Genomic DNA, 15,558 nt, shown 5'->3' with positions numbered 1-15,558 from the left:
TCCTCTATGTTTAATATTTGTGACAGAACAGCCTATCTCCTTGAGACAGCACTTAGCCTCAGGGAGATAAGTGTGCTCTTTTGTGCGCCTGCGCGAAAGAGCCCGCTCTCGGGTTTAGGGATTCCCCCCGCACAGGGAGCGCATTGCACTTCTGAGTGGACGTCGCGCTGGGCGGACCTTAATTGGCCCATCCACGTAAAATAGCGCTGCGCCCCCAATCGGCACCGATCAGAGGTGCACCTTTGTGTGCCCGCAATTCAACTTCGCCCCCGACGGGGGTGGGGGGGAAATCCTGCCCAATGTTTATGTTCAGGCGACTGTGATGCATGGACAATTTTGTTCTGATTTTTAAAACCTTTATTTAACACTTCAGCACCCTGAGGCAGCACTTTGCCTTCAGGGAGCTTTCATTCTTACCTTAGCGCCTGCCCTCCTCCTGCCCCCATCCCGGCAACGCTGAGCATTTCAGCGCGTGCTTCAGGCTGGTTGGCCGTTAATTGGCCAGCCGGTGTGAAATTGCGGTCAGGGGTTGATTGCTGTCAGCGGTCCGTTCCCAGGCTGCTCCTGGACCCGCCAATCGCGCCTGCACACTGACCTGAAAGTTGTGCCCTATGTTCCGGGACAGTAATAATCCTCAATGTGAGCCCCTCAGCAATGACTACAGCTGTTTGTTCTGTTTCCATTTCTTAAATCAGTGATAATAAGTGAGATTGCTAATTTAGTGCTGTCAGCCAATGTCCACTGGAAACTAAATTGAAAATTCCTAAACTTACTTTATATAAAGCCCAAGGAGACTTTCATCTCATCAGACCTGCTGAGGTGAAAGACCGGTGCTTGACTTGCTGCTCCCTCAATCCTGGCTAGCACATCTGATCTTAGTGCAGATAAAACTGTAGAATTGCTCCGTAAAAACGTTATTCCTATCCTCCTCCTGAATAGTAGGAGCTAAGGCCAGGATTATCCAGCTCCTTTGTGGATAGTCCTGGAGGTGGGGGCGAGGTGGTGACATAAAATCACGTGGGGGGTACGTCATGGATCTCTGCAACATAAATTCATCGTGCCGGGACTATATTTTACCTATGGCGAGCAGCAGGTCAAGTGTGAATGGAGCACGCTTTCGGTAAAAAGGCAATTGAAAGCTAGTTAAGGTAATTAAACATCCAATTAAATTATATTTTATTGCCCCATTTGACTTTTATGGAAAGTGCATGGAGACCACAGGGCTTCAGTGCTCCAGCAGATATTTAAGGGCGGTCATGGGATGACAACTGAGGTAAATGCTGCATTCAGCACCCATTTTGCCTTCCCCGGAAGGCTGTGGCAGCGTGGCCACTGCGATCGTATTGAGGATGGGGAGTGTCCAGGTACCAGGTCGTGTCTCCATAGCACCCATCTGGCTGTTGGCACAAGGGTCGATTGCGAGGGGTCTGAGGAGGACTGGGGCATTTGGAGAAAACAACTGGCAGAGTGACCTTTCAGATCAACAGTCCTGACCGGTTATGGGCATCGTCCACTCAGGAGGCGAACCTCATAGGGAGGGAGGCACGGGCACATAGATCCAGACATCAGCAATCTCATGATGGGGAAGCAGCAGTAGGTTGCAGACGAGCCCACAAGCAGAAGCCAAAGTGGAAAAGAAGGTACCCTATAGCATGGGTCTACAGATGAAGGGATAAGCTACCTCCAGAAGTCAGAGTGGCAGTGTCACCAACAGCCTTCATTAATAGGAAAGAGTTCCATTCCATTAATCTACAACTGGTCTGCGACCACCGCCAATAGATACATAAGAACATAAGAAATAGGAACAGGAGTAGACCATTCGGCCCCTCGAGCCTGCACAACCATTCTGTAAGATCATGGCTGATCTTCTTGTGTTTCGATTTCCACATTCCCGATAACCTTTGATTCCCTTGCCTAACAAGAATCTATCTACCTCTGCCTTAAAAATATTCAATGACCCCACCTCCACCACCTTCTGAGGCAGAGAATTCCAAAGTCGCACAACCCTCTGAGAGAAAAAATTCTCCTTATCTCCGTCCTAAAAGGGCGACCCCTAATTTTAAAACAGTGTCCCCTAGTTCTGGACTCACCCACAAGAGGAAACACCCTTTTGACATCCACCTTGTCAAGGTCATTCAGAATCTTGTATACTTCAATCAAATCACCACTCACTCTTCTAAACTCAAGTGGAAACAAGCCCAGTCTGTCCAACCTTTCCTTTTATGACAACCCACTCATTCCAGGTATCAATCTAGTAAACCTCCTTTGAAGCGCCTCCAAAGCAGGTGTGTGCATGTTTCTCTGGAAGCAGCCACATCGACTACTCAGGCACTCCCAGGTCCTCGAGCTTTTCACCCTCTACTTCTCCCTCCTCCACCCCCTTCCACTCCCCCCACCACCCAACCTTACACACCTTCAAAGTTGGAATCTTAGTGACAAAGGATACCTTCTGATAGCTTATAACTACTTACTCCAGTGAGGAACCCTAGGATGGAGGTTGAGGAGAAATACAGAGACCAGAGCCTCCAAGAAAATAGACCATCAGTCTCCTGAAGTTGAGATTCTGTGACTGGATTGTTCTGGTGGGGCCCTTCGATGTGCCGCAGTGAAAGTCTCCTGGATGGTGGTGGTCTGCTGTGCTTAGCGCAACCTGGCACTTCTGGGACAAAAACAGAAATACCTGGAAAAACTCAGCAGATCTGGCAGCATCGGCGGAGAAGAGCAAAGTTGACGTTTCGAGTCCTCATGACCCTTCAACAGAACTAAGTAGAAATAGGAAAGGGGTGAAATATAAGCTGGTTTAAGTGCCCGGGGGGAGAAGGAGGAGGGGGGTCGTTGGGACAAGCAAGCAGTGATGGGAGGAGATAACCAAAAGATGTCACAGACAAAAGAACAAAGAGGTGTTGAAGGTGGTGATATTATCTAAAAGAATGTGCTAATTAAGATTGGAGAGCAGGACAAGCAAGGTAGCTCTAGTGGAGGTCTGCACTTCTGGAGTTGGGGGTGGCCCTGGCCAATAAGGATTTAGTGGAATACAAGGCATCATCAGACGAGGAGGATGAAGAGGAAGCTGATAACCAACTGCTGCATCAGAAAGGTATGAGGGGCCTCATGGACCATCATGTACCATGATGTAGGCACAGTGGAGGCAAAGGAGGTGCTCATACACACATGATTCAGATGACCCTTGCCACAGCATCCATCCTACAAAATCAAGGCCCACCTGTTGCTGTTCACCTGTGTTCCAAGCCCAGGCTGCCTTGCCCAGTGCTAGCTGGTGCTTCTTGATGGCCCAAAAGACGACTACAAATGCCATGGCCCCTCTCAAGTGGCCCTCGGGGTGACAGGGACTCAGCATCAGCCTGGCCTCCCACACTCCTCTCACTGTCAGTGACCTCAGCTGTAAGTGTTTGACAGCTGGTCAGGTGCACATATGGTGCTCTCACTAGGCTGTGACCCTAAATCTATTTCTGAGCGCATACCATCGAGGTAAAGGTCCCTGCACAAGTGGAGGGTGCACCCTCTGAGGTGCCCTGCTCCTCTTCGGAGGTGGACAACTATCTCCCAGAGCCGGAGCTCTCTCTTGTGGCTGAACAGTGTGAGAGAACAGAATTATCAAACAGGAGCCTCCATAATCGGCTACTGTTCGTATTGATATCTGTACATTGGAGGGCAGAGAAATGTCGTCCCTCATGCTCACCTCAAGCTCCCTCGTGCCCGCTAATGAGACTGCTCACACTCTTTCAACTGCACTCAGGCCTCATCGCCCATGATGGACTGGCTGTCTTGCTGCTCTCTCCCAGCTCTAGAGCTGCCTCCTCCATGAGAGTGAGGATGGTGAGAAGTGGAACCCCGTCGCCAGTCTGGGGCCTTTCTTTTGTGTTGTGGGCCCTCTTCTCTTGCGGGAACATGGAATATGTTAGTTGCCCCACAAGAACCGGCACAAGACCTAAGCGACTGGCATCCTAACTGATGTGGCCACTGACGTATATTTGGCATTGGCCCACTCTGGAGTGACCTTGCAGAGGTTGCCAGTGCAGTCTCATGTCTCTTGACAGAGCTGCAGCCATTCCTTTCCAATAGGAGGTTGCAGCCTCACCCCATTGCCACCAACATGGTGGGCCCTACCTCCCCAGCAGCCGTATCCTCACACTTAGACAGCCGCTAACTCTGAAGGGAGCCAAATTGTGGTACTCACCTGTGAGGGGTGGAGGTCTTTGATGCATTTGTGACACTTGTGCAGCCAGGTTCTCCAGATAACTCCATACTGTTGACCTGCATGCAACCTCGATCCAGGCTTGCTTGGTTGAATGAGCAAATCTCCTGGGGAAGAGGACCTCCTGCCTTGCCCAGTTAACCTGGAGGAGAACATGAAGGGAGATGTGAACCATCGGGTCACACAGAATCTTCCTTCTGCCTTGCTGACAAGTGCCTCTTTCCTTAGGCCTTCACCACCTCTGCCTCTTGGCCCTCTCCCAGTGGCAGGATTGCTCTGCTGGCTGGAGGTTGTGAATTAGATAGTTGAAGCCGGTGCGAAAGGAGGCCTGAAATATTGTTCCGGTGCGGGCAGCCGTTTAATAAAGCATCAGCGCATCCAACCATGCCAACTGATGACACTGCTGCCACCTCATTCCTGTCTCCGAGCAATGTATAATTGGCCACCCTGCCTGCTGGAGAGTTCAGGGATTGGAGTAGGATTGCCAACATCACCCGTTTCTGGTCCCATCAGCCCCCCTCGGCGCTTCACGGAAAATTCCAGCCCAAGCGTCCGCAACTCTATATTGGCTGTTCTTGCCATGCAAGTGTGAGAAATCTTAAATAGCAAATTTATATTGCATGGAATATATTAAACCCCCATCTATGCTCCCTCTGTTTGGGAATCTTTAAGGAATTAATATAACCAGTGTAAACTTTCAAATAAACATTGATTAAGTTGTGTAAAGAAATTTCTGCAGGGAAACTCTTTCGAGTTATCGAAGTTAATGCAATTAAGGAAAGTAATGAATTGCTAATCTGGTCTCCAAGGAATACTTGTATTTAGAAATCATCTTGTCATGTAGCTCTTTGAGGCATTTTCATGACATGGAAAGAATTACTTTGTGGAGTGCAGTGACTGTTAAGTAGACAAATGTGCCAGCCAGCAACAATACTACTAGCCTCCAAACTGTGTGTCCTTTCACAAGGAAATACCTTAAAAACAAATGATTAAACAACAGGATTAAAATTAACCTAAATGGGAAGGAAAAGACAGATGTAGAAAATAAATTAAATTGAAATACAGAGCATGGATTGGCCTCAGTTGAAGTAAAAGACAGTAGATCTGGAGAGTTAGCTTTTTCTCTATTGGCAATTTTACTGTTGACATACGCTTGGGGTGCACTTCTGCTTGCCGATGTAAACTTGCCGTGACACTCCATCCTATTTTCCTGGTGTAATTTTAAGATTGTCAATGGGCTCCCAGTGCCTCTGTGCCCTCTACTTGGCACACCCCTATGTGAGGACAAGGCCAGAGAATTCTCAGCTACTTCAGCATTAAATAGACTCCAGCAGTTTAAATGGGACATGTTGGTTTTTTTGTGCTTAAAACATTTTGGGCCACTGCATAGTTTGAAGCTGGTGGAGGTTCTTGGCATTGAGCGTTCATAATTTACACACATTTCAGTTGAGGTGTTGATGGCTGGAATCTGACAAAGGAGAACCAAATTTTTTCTGTGCTGAGGAATGGAGGCCCTTGAAGAGCATGATCTCATTCCAGTAGGAAGAGGTGGCCTTGGCAGAGACTGCCAGCTCTAGCAACCAGTGCACAGTTTCTTAGTGCAAGAAGAAGTTCATTGATCTTACAGGATAAGAGGAAATTATACCTTGAGCCTTTGTAATGTCTTCTACCCACCTTAACCTCCAGGTTTTAAAGACCATGTGCTACTTCCCAGAAATATGTATGAAAGACCACAAAACCTTGTCTTCCCTTGCAGGTGTTGCTTCATTTACAGACTGACATGCAGAGAAGCAATGAAAGATTTGTAGGATATGCTTATTTGCTCCACCTGTATGGAATGCGGCCCAGCTGCCAGAAAACATTCCTCTATAATGGCACGCAGAGAGCCTTCACACTCTCCTCTTAAAGAGGAAGCCCTCAAAGACAGTGAAGTGCAATTTTAGTCCCCGAAGACTTGTGCTAAAAAAAATCATCTAGCTGACCTCGGAACTGAGGAGGAGCTGGAGGTTGGGATTGAAAGGGAACATCATTATCGACACCACGTGCAGGCACAAAGATACAAAACACGTGAAAATGAAAATGCTTTCATCACTGGGATATGTGTGAAATGATTCAGAACAAGGAAATGCCTGCCAGGAAGAGCAGTGGAATGTTTTTCAATTGGTAGCCTTGTAATATGCAACCAGTCTTCCAGGCAACCAGCTGGTAGTGATATTTTAGCTATTACACACAGTAGAGAAAATAGCAAAAAGCTTGATGATGATGATGTTACATAATAACATCACCCAAGTGCACAATTGCTGCCAAATGGGCATGTTTGTTGAGCAGGTCTTCTTAGCCATTGGTACATTGCTCTAGGTACAATTTGATGTGGCCACTGCCTGCACAGGACCTACATTTCAGAGCTGGTAGTGGGAAAAGGATGTAAAAACAGCTATTGTGGCATCGTTTGCCCATCATTTTTCAGAAGTTTCTAATGTAGTTCAGGTGCACTAGTAAGTGGCCAAAAGAATAAGAAATGATTGAAAATTCACAATCGTTAATGGATTCAGGAGTGACCGATTTTTTTTAAAAAAGCAATTACTTATGAAGAACTTAACTCATTCTACTAGATAAAATGATGTAAAAGATGCATATATCATTGGCATAAATAAATAAGAACAGGGAATTTAGTCACTTCATTACGCATGAAGTATTCTCTCTGGTTGTGGGGTAGAATTGGTAACCCTGTACTGTTTATCTCAAGTGAGGTTTCTTCATATAAAACTAAGCCAGTAGAGTAACAAAATTATTTTACCCTATTTTGGAAATAGAAAAATAAATAATTCATTGTACGATATGTCTATAGATGTGTCTGAATTGGACGTTGGGCTGGAAAGAAATTTTCTATTTAACGCAGAATGGTAAATCGTCTGAATGCAATGATTTTGTAACTTTTTACTTGGGTTGTTATTTAAAACTAAGGGCACAGTTTGTGTGTATGTGTTTATGTGGGGGGATTTATCACTTTTTTTGAACTAGTTTTGCTAGGAGCTTATTGGAATGCTAATATGTCTCGATGAGAAATTGTATTGAATCCAGTGGGTGTTGATTTTATCTGTGTGTGAAATCTGTTCAGCTGCAGTCTTTGGTTTCAAAAGCTGCACCCTATGTTGGAAGAAGGGTTGAGGGGATGCGACAGTGTAACAGAAAATTGTTCTGATATTGTGATATTGCTTGCTACAAATCAACTTCAGTGCCTCATCGAATGAACATATTTGCTGGGTTCTGTTGAGACTACTGTAAATTGAACGGTGCCAATTATAAGAGGGTGACAAATTTTCCACAGGATTAACTACTTAACTAAAAAATATAATTTTGTTTCTGGCTTTGATTTTATGATAAATAAAATTACTTGTCTGCATGAAGCTCATTGTGGATGAGCTCAAAGTTCCTCCAATTGAGTATTTGGAAACTGAAGCCAGTGTCTTCAGACACTGCCACAAGCTTCATTCCCTGGTTATGGATTGCAGATCCCTACACTAAAACCAAAATACTGTGGCTGCTGGAAGCCTGAAATAAAAACAAGAAGTGCTGGAAACACTCAGCGGATCAGTCAACATCAGGGAGAAACAGAGTTAGCGTTTCAGGTCGATGACTTTTCATTAGAGCTGGGCAAAGTTAGAAAGGTAATAAGTTTTAAGCCAATGAAAGAGGGGAGGGTAAGAAAAAGAAAAAAAAGAGGTAGGCCCGTGATTGGCTGGAAGACAGGAGAGATTAACTGATGGTGTTACAGGACAAAAGGGAATGGTAATGGGACAAGTAAAGAAAGAAAAGATGTGTCTAGAGGTGGTGTGAATGGCAGAATGATGAGCTAGTGGCACCTGAAAGCAAAAACAAGAGGAAAATGAGTTTAAACCAAAACCTGCAATGAAAAGGGAAACAAAATTGGGGCAGAGATTATGATCTGAAGGCTGTGTCTCTAGACTCAACAATGAGCTCAACAATTTCAGACTGTAATCCTTGCCCCCATTTCTTTTTTCTATTTTCCCTTGTAAATTTTGGTTTTAACTAGTTTTTCTATTGTTTTTCCTCTTGGACTTCACCTGTTCATCATGCTGCCATTCACACCGCCTCCAGACACTGTAAGGCTGAACTAGAATGTTTGTAACCTCGCTATATTTCTAAGCTAAGCTATGGACCCAGTATCCTCTCCATTGCCCAAATTGCCTATTTCCACCTCCATAATATCACCAGGCTTTGCCCCTGTCTCAGCCCACCTGTTACTGAAACCTTCATTCATGCTTTGTTACCTCCAGACTTGACTATCCCAGTACTCTTGTGGCTGGTTTTCTATCCAACTTCCATAAACCTGTGTTCATCCAAAACTTTGCTGCCCATGTCCTAACACACATCAACGTCCATTACCCCATAATCCCTGTGCGTGTGCTGACCTGTATTGACCCCCCAGCCCAACAACGCCTCAAATTTAAAATGTTCTTCCTAGTTAAAGACGCTATATGAATGTAAGGTGTGGTTGATGCACTCTAGAGTCTGTGAATGATCATGGCGCAAATCTTCCAGTCAGGGTCAATGCTGAGCTCATTGACACTGCCTGTGAAGATTTCTGCAAACCTTTTAACGATTTTTCAACCACATCTCCTAATCCCGGCTGAAGCATCGAAGGGTCAGTGCAGCCTCTCCAGGAGAAGATCATTGGGTGAAAGAAGAGAGGACACGCCCCCTTTTCATGACAGTAGCTTCTGTATTCAGGTAAGTTTTTAAAGGTTCCAGGCTTTCAGTAAGTGGATGAGGTGAGTAGGGGTTTAGGTGGGTAGTCAGGTCGGGGGATGGACGCAGGGTAATCAGATCTGGTCAGTGGGGGTTAGTTGGATCTGGGTGGGGGCAGGGGGTGCAGGTAGTCAGATCTAGTCCTGGGTGTTAGTCGGGTGGTCAAAGGGGTAGTTGGGTTTAGCGGGAGGGTGGTAGTCAGGTCTAGTTGGGAGCATGGTCGGGGGGGCTAGTCGGTTGGTCACAGAGCAGTTAGTCGGACGTTCAAGAGGGCTAAATGGCGGTGGGGTGGAGTTAGTTGAGTGATTGAGGGGCGGAGGGAGTTAGTTGGGTTTGGTCAGAGGGAGTTTGCTAAGGGGTGGAGGGAAGTCAGGCCTGCTAAGGCGTCCATGGGGGTGGTCAGTTGTGGTGCTCAGTTGAGTTACACTGGCTAACTACTGTGTTAGACCAGGTAGTAAACTGTATGATATTTCCAGGGTAAGTATGCAGGTTAAGTCCTCCGTAACTGGCCTCAGTCTCAGGGTCGGAGGCTTTCTCAGAGGGTCCCGTGCAGTAGGAAGCAGCCCATTGGAAGTTTAAACTTCCTGGACTCCAAGTCTGCCTGTCTGTTAGGACCTCTGTGGTGTTCTGATGCGCATCTCCCAACTTACGCCCCATCTCTGAGAATCTGGAAACTGGAAGACTTAGGCCATAATTTAGATCCCTTCTGCTATTTTAGCGGAGGCATTTTTAGTTTAAAAAAAATTATTTACCATCTTCATAAAATAATGGAGATTGGGAATTCAGGTGACTACATTAAGCATTTCTACGCTATTAGCCCGTGCATAATTTCAGGGTTATTATCCTTATTAGTTACAAACTGCCTGTCCGAGGCTCTGAGAATTCTGACTAAACAGCTGGACTGAGTTAACAAAATGAATGCCTTCAACACAGGCACCAAATTATATGTAGTATGATTTCAATCAGTAAGCATAAATTCCATTGGTGCTTGCAGCTAGCTTGAACACACATGAAATCCCGCCCCCTTGTTTACATTTTCCATTGCCATATTTGGCCAGTGTGAAGTCTCATGCATATCTTGTAAGACCAGTCACCTTCAGAGGGAGGAAAGCGCGCAGTATAATGAAAAATAAGGGCCCCATTCCAATGCTGTTGTTGCACCATAAGCCTGGAGTGCAGTGATTGTTTCTGAAGCTGCTGCCTTTAGAGGAGCTTTGAATACCTGCAGTAATGAAACACAGTGTGAGAGGTAAGATGCTTGTATTAACATAGGTAATGGCTATTAAAGTTTGTGTGTTTGGGGGTAAGGAAGTAAAAGAGTGAAAACGGGACAAGCCAAAGTTTAAAAAAAACACTTTCTTGTGAAAAGGAATGTAGTACTGAACAAGCCCAGAGTTGCCTCAGTGTGCAACAGTTCTACTCCTTTCTCTAAACACCACCTCATCGGGTCGCTTATTTATTCTTACTGTGAGTTTTGTGCTGACTGCGACCAGGGGTGGCATGTGGTCGAGGCCCAGATATGTTTACCTAGCTGGAATCAATGTGCCCCTATTTTTACTAGCGTTGAATGAGTGGTAGAAGGATAGCTGTAGGATGTGTTATCAGCTTGAAATGCCTTTATCTACTTGACTTCTATGTGGGTTTTGTAGCAAGACGCCCCAGACAGCAAAGGAGTAAAGAAAACAGGAGCACTGTATAACAGGAGGAGAACAGATTTTTTATTGTTCATAATTCTTTTCATCAGCCCAATGGTTTGATGATATTGAGATCAATTTTTGTACTTGAATGTGACGGACTTGCTCTGATAGTATTCAAAAATGGAGATCTTTGAACTTGGTTAATCTGTAATTTCATTATATGCAGGCAGAAATGTGAAAAGTGCACATTTGGCGAGAACTGACAATTCTTACTTGTCTCTTCATTTGCCTTTAGAATGTTTGAATGTGTAAGGTAGTATTTTCCATACCATGAATACTATCTGAAAATTACCTGTAAGCATAAAAGACAGTAAAATTCTTCTAAAAGCTTTTATTCTTTGATCAGTGTGGAGTGAAAGTTTTTGGCAACCAGGTGAGGGAGAGCTGTTGGATTAAATGAGACAAATTTAAGAATGTTGTTTCACTAAGGAACTTATCACTGCTGCATTAAAGAAAATGTGCCAGATTCTTAATGTGGAAAACCCACTTCCACAGGATTGTGATAATTGTTATGAACGCAGGAGCAGATGAAAACGATTTGTATGCATCTAAATAATTACAGTATTTGTAAGCGAAATACAAGATGGTAATTCTTGTAAAATATTTTAACTGTGGAATAATGCCATCTAGGGGACAGGTAGCAGGTGAAGTTTACTATCCACACTACTCATAATCCTTCAGATTTTACGTTATGTGGTAATTTTTTCTTAGGGGAATAGGAAACCATGTCCTCAAAGAAAAAGGCATTGATTTAATGTGTCTTTTGCTCTTGCAGTTTATGACAGACTAATCTTTTATTTGGATTGCTATTTTTTTACTCCAATTTTCTCCCCTGTTTTATGGTGCTATTAGATGTGCAGTTTGATGGCTTCCTTAAAAACTTCACTTAAGCTCTTCTATGAGCTTGGGCATTAAATGTCAGACTCTTTGGCTGTGGAGGATATCACAGTTGAATCTCGTGATCAACTGATTTCTTACGCATAGCAAGGATCAGACCTTGGTTGTTTATTGTTGTTCTTTAAGTCACCAAGTACTCGCTACGTAGCCAAATACAGGGGGCATCTTCGGAACCTACTACATTTGAAACACTCAACTGAAGAATATATTGAGTAATTGTAAGCCCTTGGAACATGAGTCCACTTGGTTTTATCGTAGCAGTCGCATGCATTTGCATTCAGAGAGCTGAATTATAGTGAGCAGATGTAGTGTGTAAATATTACAGATTATATGTAATTGTAAAGATCTACCTGCTGCAGGTAAGGAAATGGAAAATAAAATGCCATTTGGTTCTTTGGAAATATTGACATCTCTGATTACATCACAAAAATGCTGTACTTTTTATGCAATGCCATAAGTGACACAATAATAATGCCCTCCAGCAAAAGTGTGCACTGTCATTTTGACTGTTGTAATTCCTCAACTATAGTGCCTTGGGCAAGAAAAGATCAGTTGCTTGTCACTTTGATTGCATCTTTATACAACATTCATAGAGGATATGCCAGCAGTAAAATATAACTATCTATGGGCATAAGTTTGACTGGATAACTCACGAACAAGAAAGTCCCAACTAAATTATGGTTAGTTGCACCAGTGAAGATATTTGTCATAATTTGTTGCTTACAGGACCTATTTTGTTTGTAGGTACATTTTACAAAGTGAATCCAACCTTTTCTATTTATGAATACCATCTGGAAGGCACCTAGTGGAAAATTTTTAATGATAAACACAAGCTTCAACTTATATTTTGATAAGGAGTGCTAGCTTAAAATGTGAAACTCACTCCCAGTAAAAATATTTTTAGTGTGAAATAAATTGGAGGTTATAGCTCTGAGTAATGCTCCAAGCTTGTGTACTTAGCCTAGCAAAAAAAAGCCTTCTACATATTTGTCCTTCTTTTGCATAGTGGCTCTGTTGAGTATGTAGAGTTGGTTGGTGAACATTACTGATAGGGAGCTAAAAAAAAATACTCTTGATAACACAATCTTTGTACACCATTAAAATTGAAAGCTTATATTTGCTTCCACTGAGTTTAAGCTAATGTTGGAGCAAGAATTCAAAGCTGTTTCTAATATCATTGATACCATATGATAATCGGTGATTCAATGCCATTTAAGTTTGGTTAATAGTCTCTTTCCTTCTTTCTTATCCTAGTGTCACACACTCAAGGGCCAATTGATGGAAGTCTGTATGCCAAGGTACGAAAGAAAAGCTCTTCTGAGGGCAACATTCCTATTGGTGGTGCTCACGCGACTACGGGACCTGACCAAATTGACCACACTCTGTCAGTTAGCAGTGACTCTGGGAACTCCACAGCCTCCATAAGAACAGACCGGACAGAGGAGCACTTGCCACCAGGTGTTAAGCGAGGCCTAAGCCTGCAAGAGAAAGCTGAGTTGGACAGGCTTTTAAGTGGATTTGGGCTGGAGAATTCTGTACAGTTGAAGGATATGACTGAAACAAAAGTAAAATACAGTGGAGTACGTCACATTGTACCAGTTCAAGTTCATGTGAATGGTGAACTGAAAGCCAAGGACAGAGAGACTGATATTTTAGATGATGAAATGCCAAATCATGACCTGCATAGTGTGGACAGCATAGGGACACTTTCCTCTTCAGAAGGCCAACCGTCAAACAATTTGGGAAACTTCAGTTTTCACAAGAGCAGTCAGAACTCTTTGCTATCAGATGGTTTTGGAAGCAACACTGGAGATGATCTGCATAATGCTGTTGTACCTGACCTTGGAATAGGCACAGAAACGGTGTATGACAGAACATTTGTTGGAGTTACTGAGGGAAAGAACACCTTTCAACGACCAAGAAACCCTTCACTGTCAGCACAACCACAGGGTTATAACCAAAGCAATTATTCAACTCAAACCTGGGTGCGGCAACAGCAAATGGTTGCTGCTCAACAGTATGCCTATCCAGCAGAAAATGACTTGAGGATTGCAATGGTGGGCACTGGAGAAGATCAGAGCCGAACACAAACAACCTCTAAACTTCCTGATACTCCCACAAGAGGGTCTAGCAGTAGAGATGCTGTGCAGAGGGGGCTTAGCACATTATCAGCAGACAGTAAGTTACAAGACCACCAAACCCATGAAGTCTTGTTTGAACATGAAAATCAAGGTCTCAAACCTGCTGAGGTTGATCAGACTGCTGAAGGTACAGGGTTGGGATCTAAAAACCAAGATTTGTCTACGTCCCCAACTTTGGATATTGATCAGTCAATTGAACAGCTTAATAAGCTGATAATGGACCTAGATCCTACGTTTGTCCCAATTCCAACGCGTGTTAATTCTGTAAATAAAGGCGCTCTTCTCAAGAAAGACGTAAATCTGCAAGGAAGCAACAGTGTGAATCCAATGGCCCAAGAACAAACTGAAAGGGTCTCTGGAGTTGACTGCCAACAAGGTAAATTAACTGGCTAGTCAGCTTATAAGGTACCTGGGAGCAGCAAATCCGTTGCAGAATATCCAGCTGTTCTTCAGGAAGCATGTCACATGTCAAAATTCCTCGGGTCACTATAGAGTTATTTCAAGTGCATTAAGGAATGTTTCCCGTTTGGTGTCTCAAAAAAAATCATCAACATATACTGAAATACTGAACAGAAAATATCTCTTGAATGCACTTACAGTATTCCTACACAAGATTAATTTTCAGAGTTCATTGTCTAACATGGAGGCTTTACCACTGGAAGTGTATATTGTGAATGCAGGTATATGCATTTATGCCCGTTAAGGTTATTCCTGTAGTATTCAGATGATTGCTTAACTTTCTTTGTGGCTAATCCAACTCTCTTCCAATAATTTTATGCACTTTCTATAGTTTTCTTGTGGGGTTACCAAACTTCTGTAAGACTAGAATTCCACAAGAGTCAGTTGGCAGTCTATTTGGCCATGAGTGGTGTTACAACTGAACATGCCACTGTCCACGAAATGCACATTTACATATTCCAGAGGGGGCCAGGGCAGTCTTTTTTCCTCACTCCTAGTTGAGGACATGTTGGTTGTTCCTTTGAATATTCAATACTGTTTATGACAAAAAGGTAATGTGGAAGTTAAGACTCTACATAGCAATATTAAACAAAAAGTTGAAACATATTTGTAAATCATTTGGAGCACAATTTAATCCTTTTTATGTAAAAGCTTCATGGATAAATCAGTTGCCAATCTGCTGTCCACTGTGGAACGAAGCTCTAGGTTTGATCCCTAATCTTTTTCATTAATTGATCTTAGCCGGGTGGTGGTAAAAATATTAGTTAACTTACTTTAATCTTGAACTAGAAAAGGGTGGACATATTCCAGGATCCCTGCATTTGGTCATTATCCAAACACCCAACTGGAAACCCACACTTTGTGCATTGAGGAAGCTAGCATTTTTCTCACCTGTAATTCATGTATGAAGAAGCGCTATTCAGGTGAGGTATTGCTGCCAGCATATAGAGCACTGCCCAAATTAGTATCATCAAGAGAAATGGAGTGAAAGTTGGGAGAATTATGTTTTGCAGGTTATATCTCTGCTTAAAGTGGTTCAAAACTATTACATCTCAAATCTGAGAAGAACTCAGCTTTGTGATCAGTGGCACAACCTCTTTTCATTTTTCAATGTTGTCTGGAAACTATTTTTGTTGCATTGTCAAAAGTATTACCTGGGTAACTTATACAGCATGCCTCAAATTTGTTTTAAGTTATTGTAGGTGTGTTTAGACTTCCATTTGTATGGTAGCTCTTATATCAACTTATAGTTGTCTAGGAGAAGCAGAATATTACCCATAAATCAGGACAATGTCATTAAGATAGTATATTCATTGTCAATATGGCAGCTGGTTGGTTAATTTAATATCATGTTGTAAAGTATTAACTTATATGTGTC

At 43.3% G+C, this 15,558-nt stretch overlaps 1 protein-coding gene across 2 annotated transcripts in view; it reads left to right on the top strand.

The window, feature by feature from the left end:
* Positions 1 to 15,558, top strand: part of tns3 (tensin 3) — a 493,703-nt gene that overhangs the window by 384,217 nt on the left and 93,928 nt on the right. For both annotated transcript variants that reach the window (XM_078538616.1, XM_078538617.1), the window contains exon 18: positions 12,835 to 14,097. In XM_078538616.1, coding sequence (XP_078394742.1) covers positions 12,835 to 14,097 — 1,263 coding nt within the window. The remainder of the gene's footprint in view (positions 1 to 12,834; positions 14,098 to 15,558) is intronic.

This window comes from Cetorhinus maximus, chromosome 3 (genome assembly GCF_964194155.1).
Source record: "Cetorhinus maximus chromosome 3, sCetMax3.hap1.1, whole genome shotgun sequence".
In the NCBI taxonomy this organism is placed as follows: Eukaryota; Metazoa; Chordata; class Chondrichthyes; order Lamniformes; family Cetorhinidae; genus Cetorhinus; species Cetorhinus maximus.
Note: the sequence above shows the minus strand (reverse complement) of the source record. Positions and strands in the feature narration are given on the sequence as shown.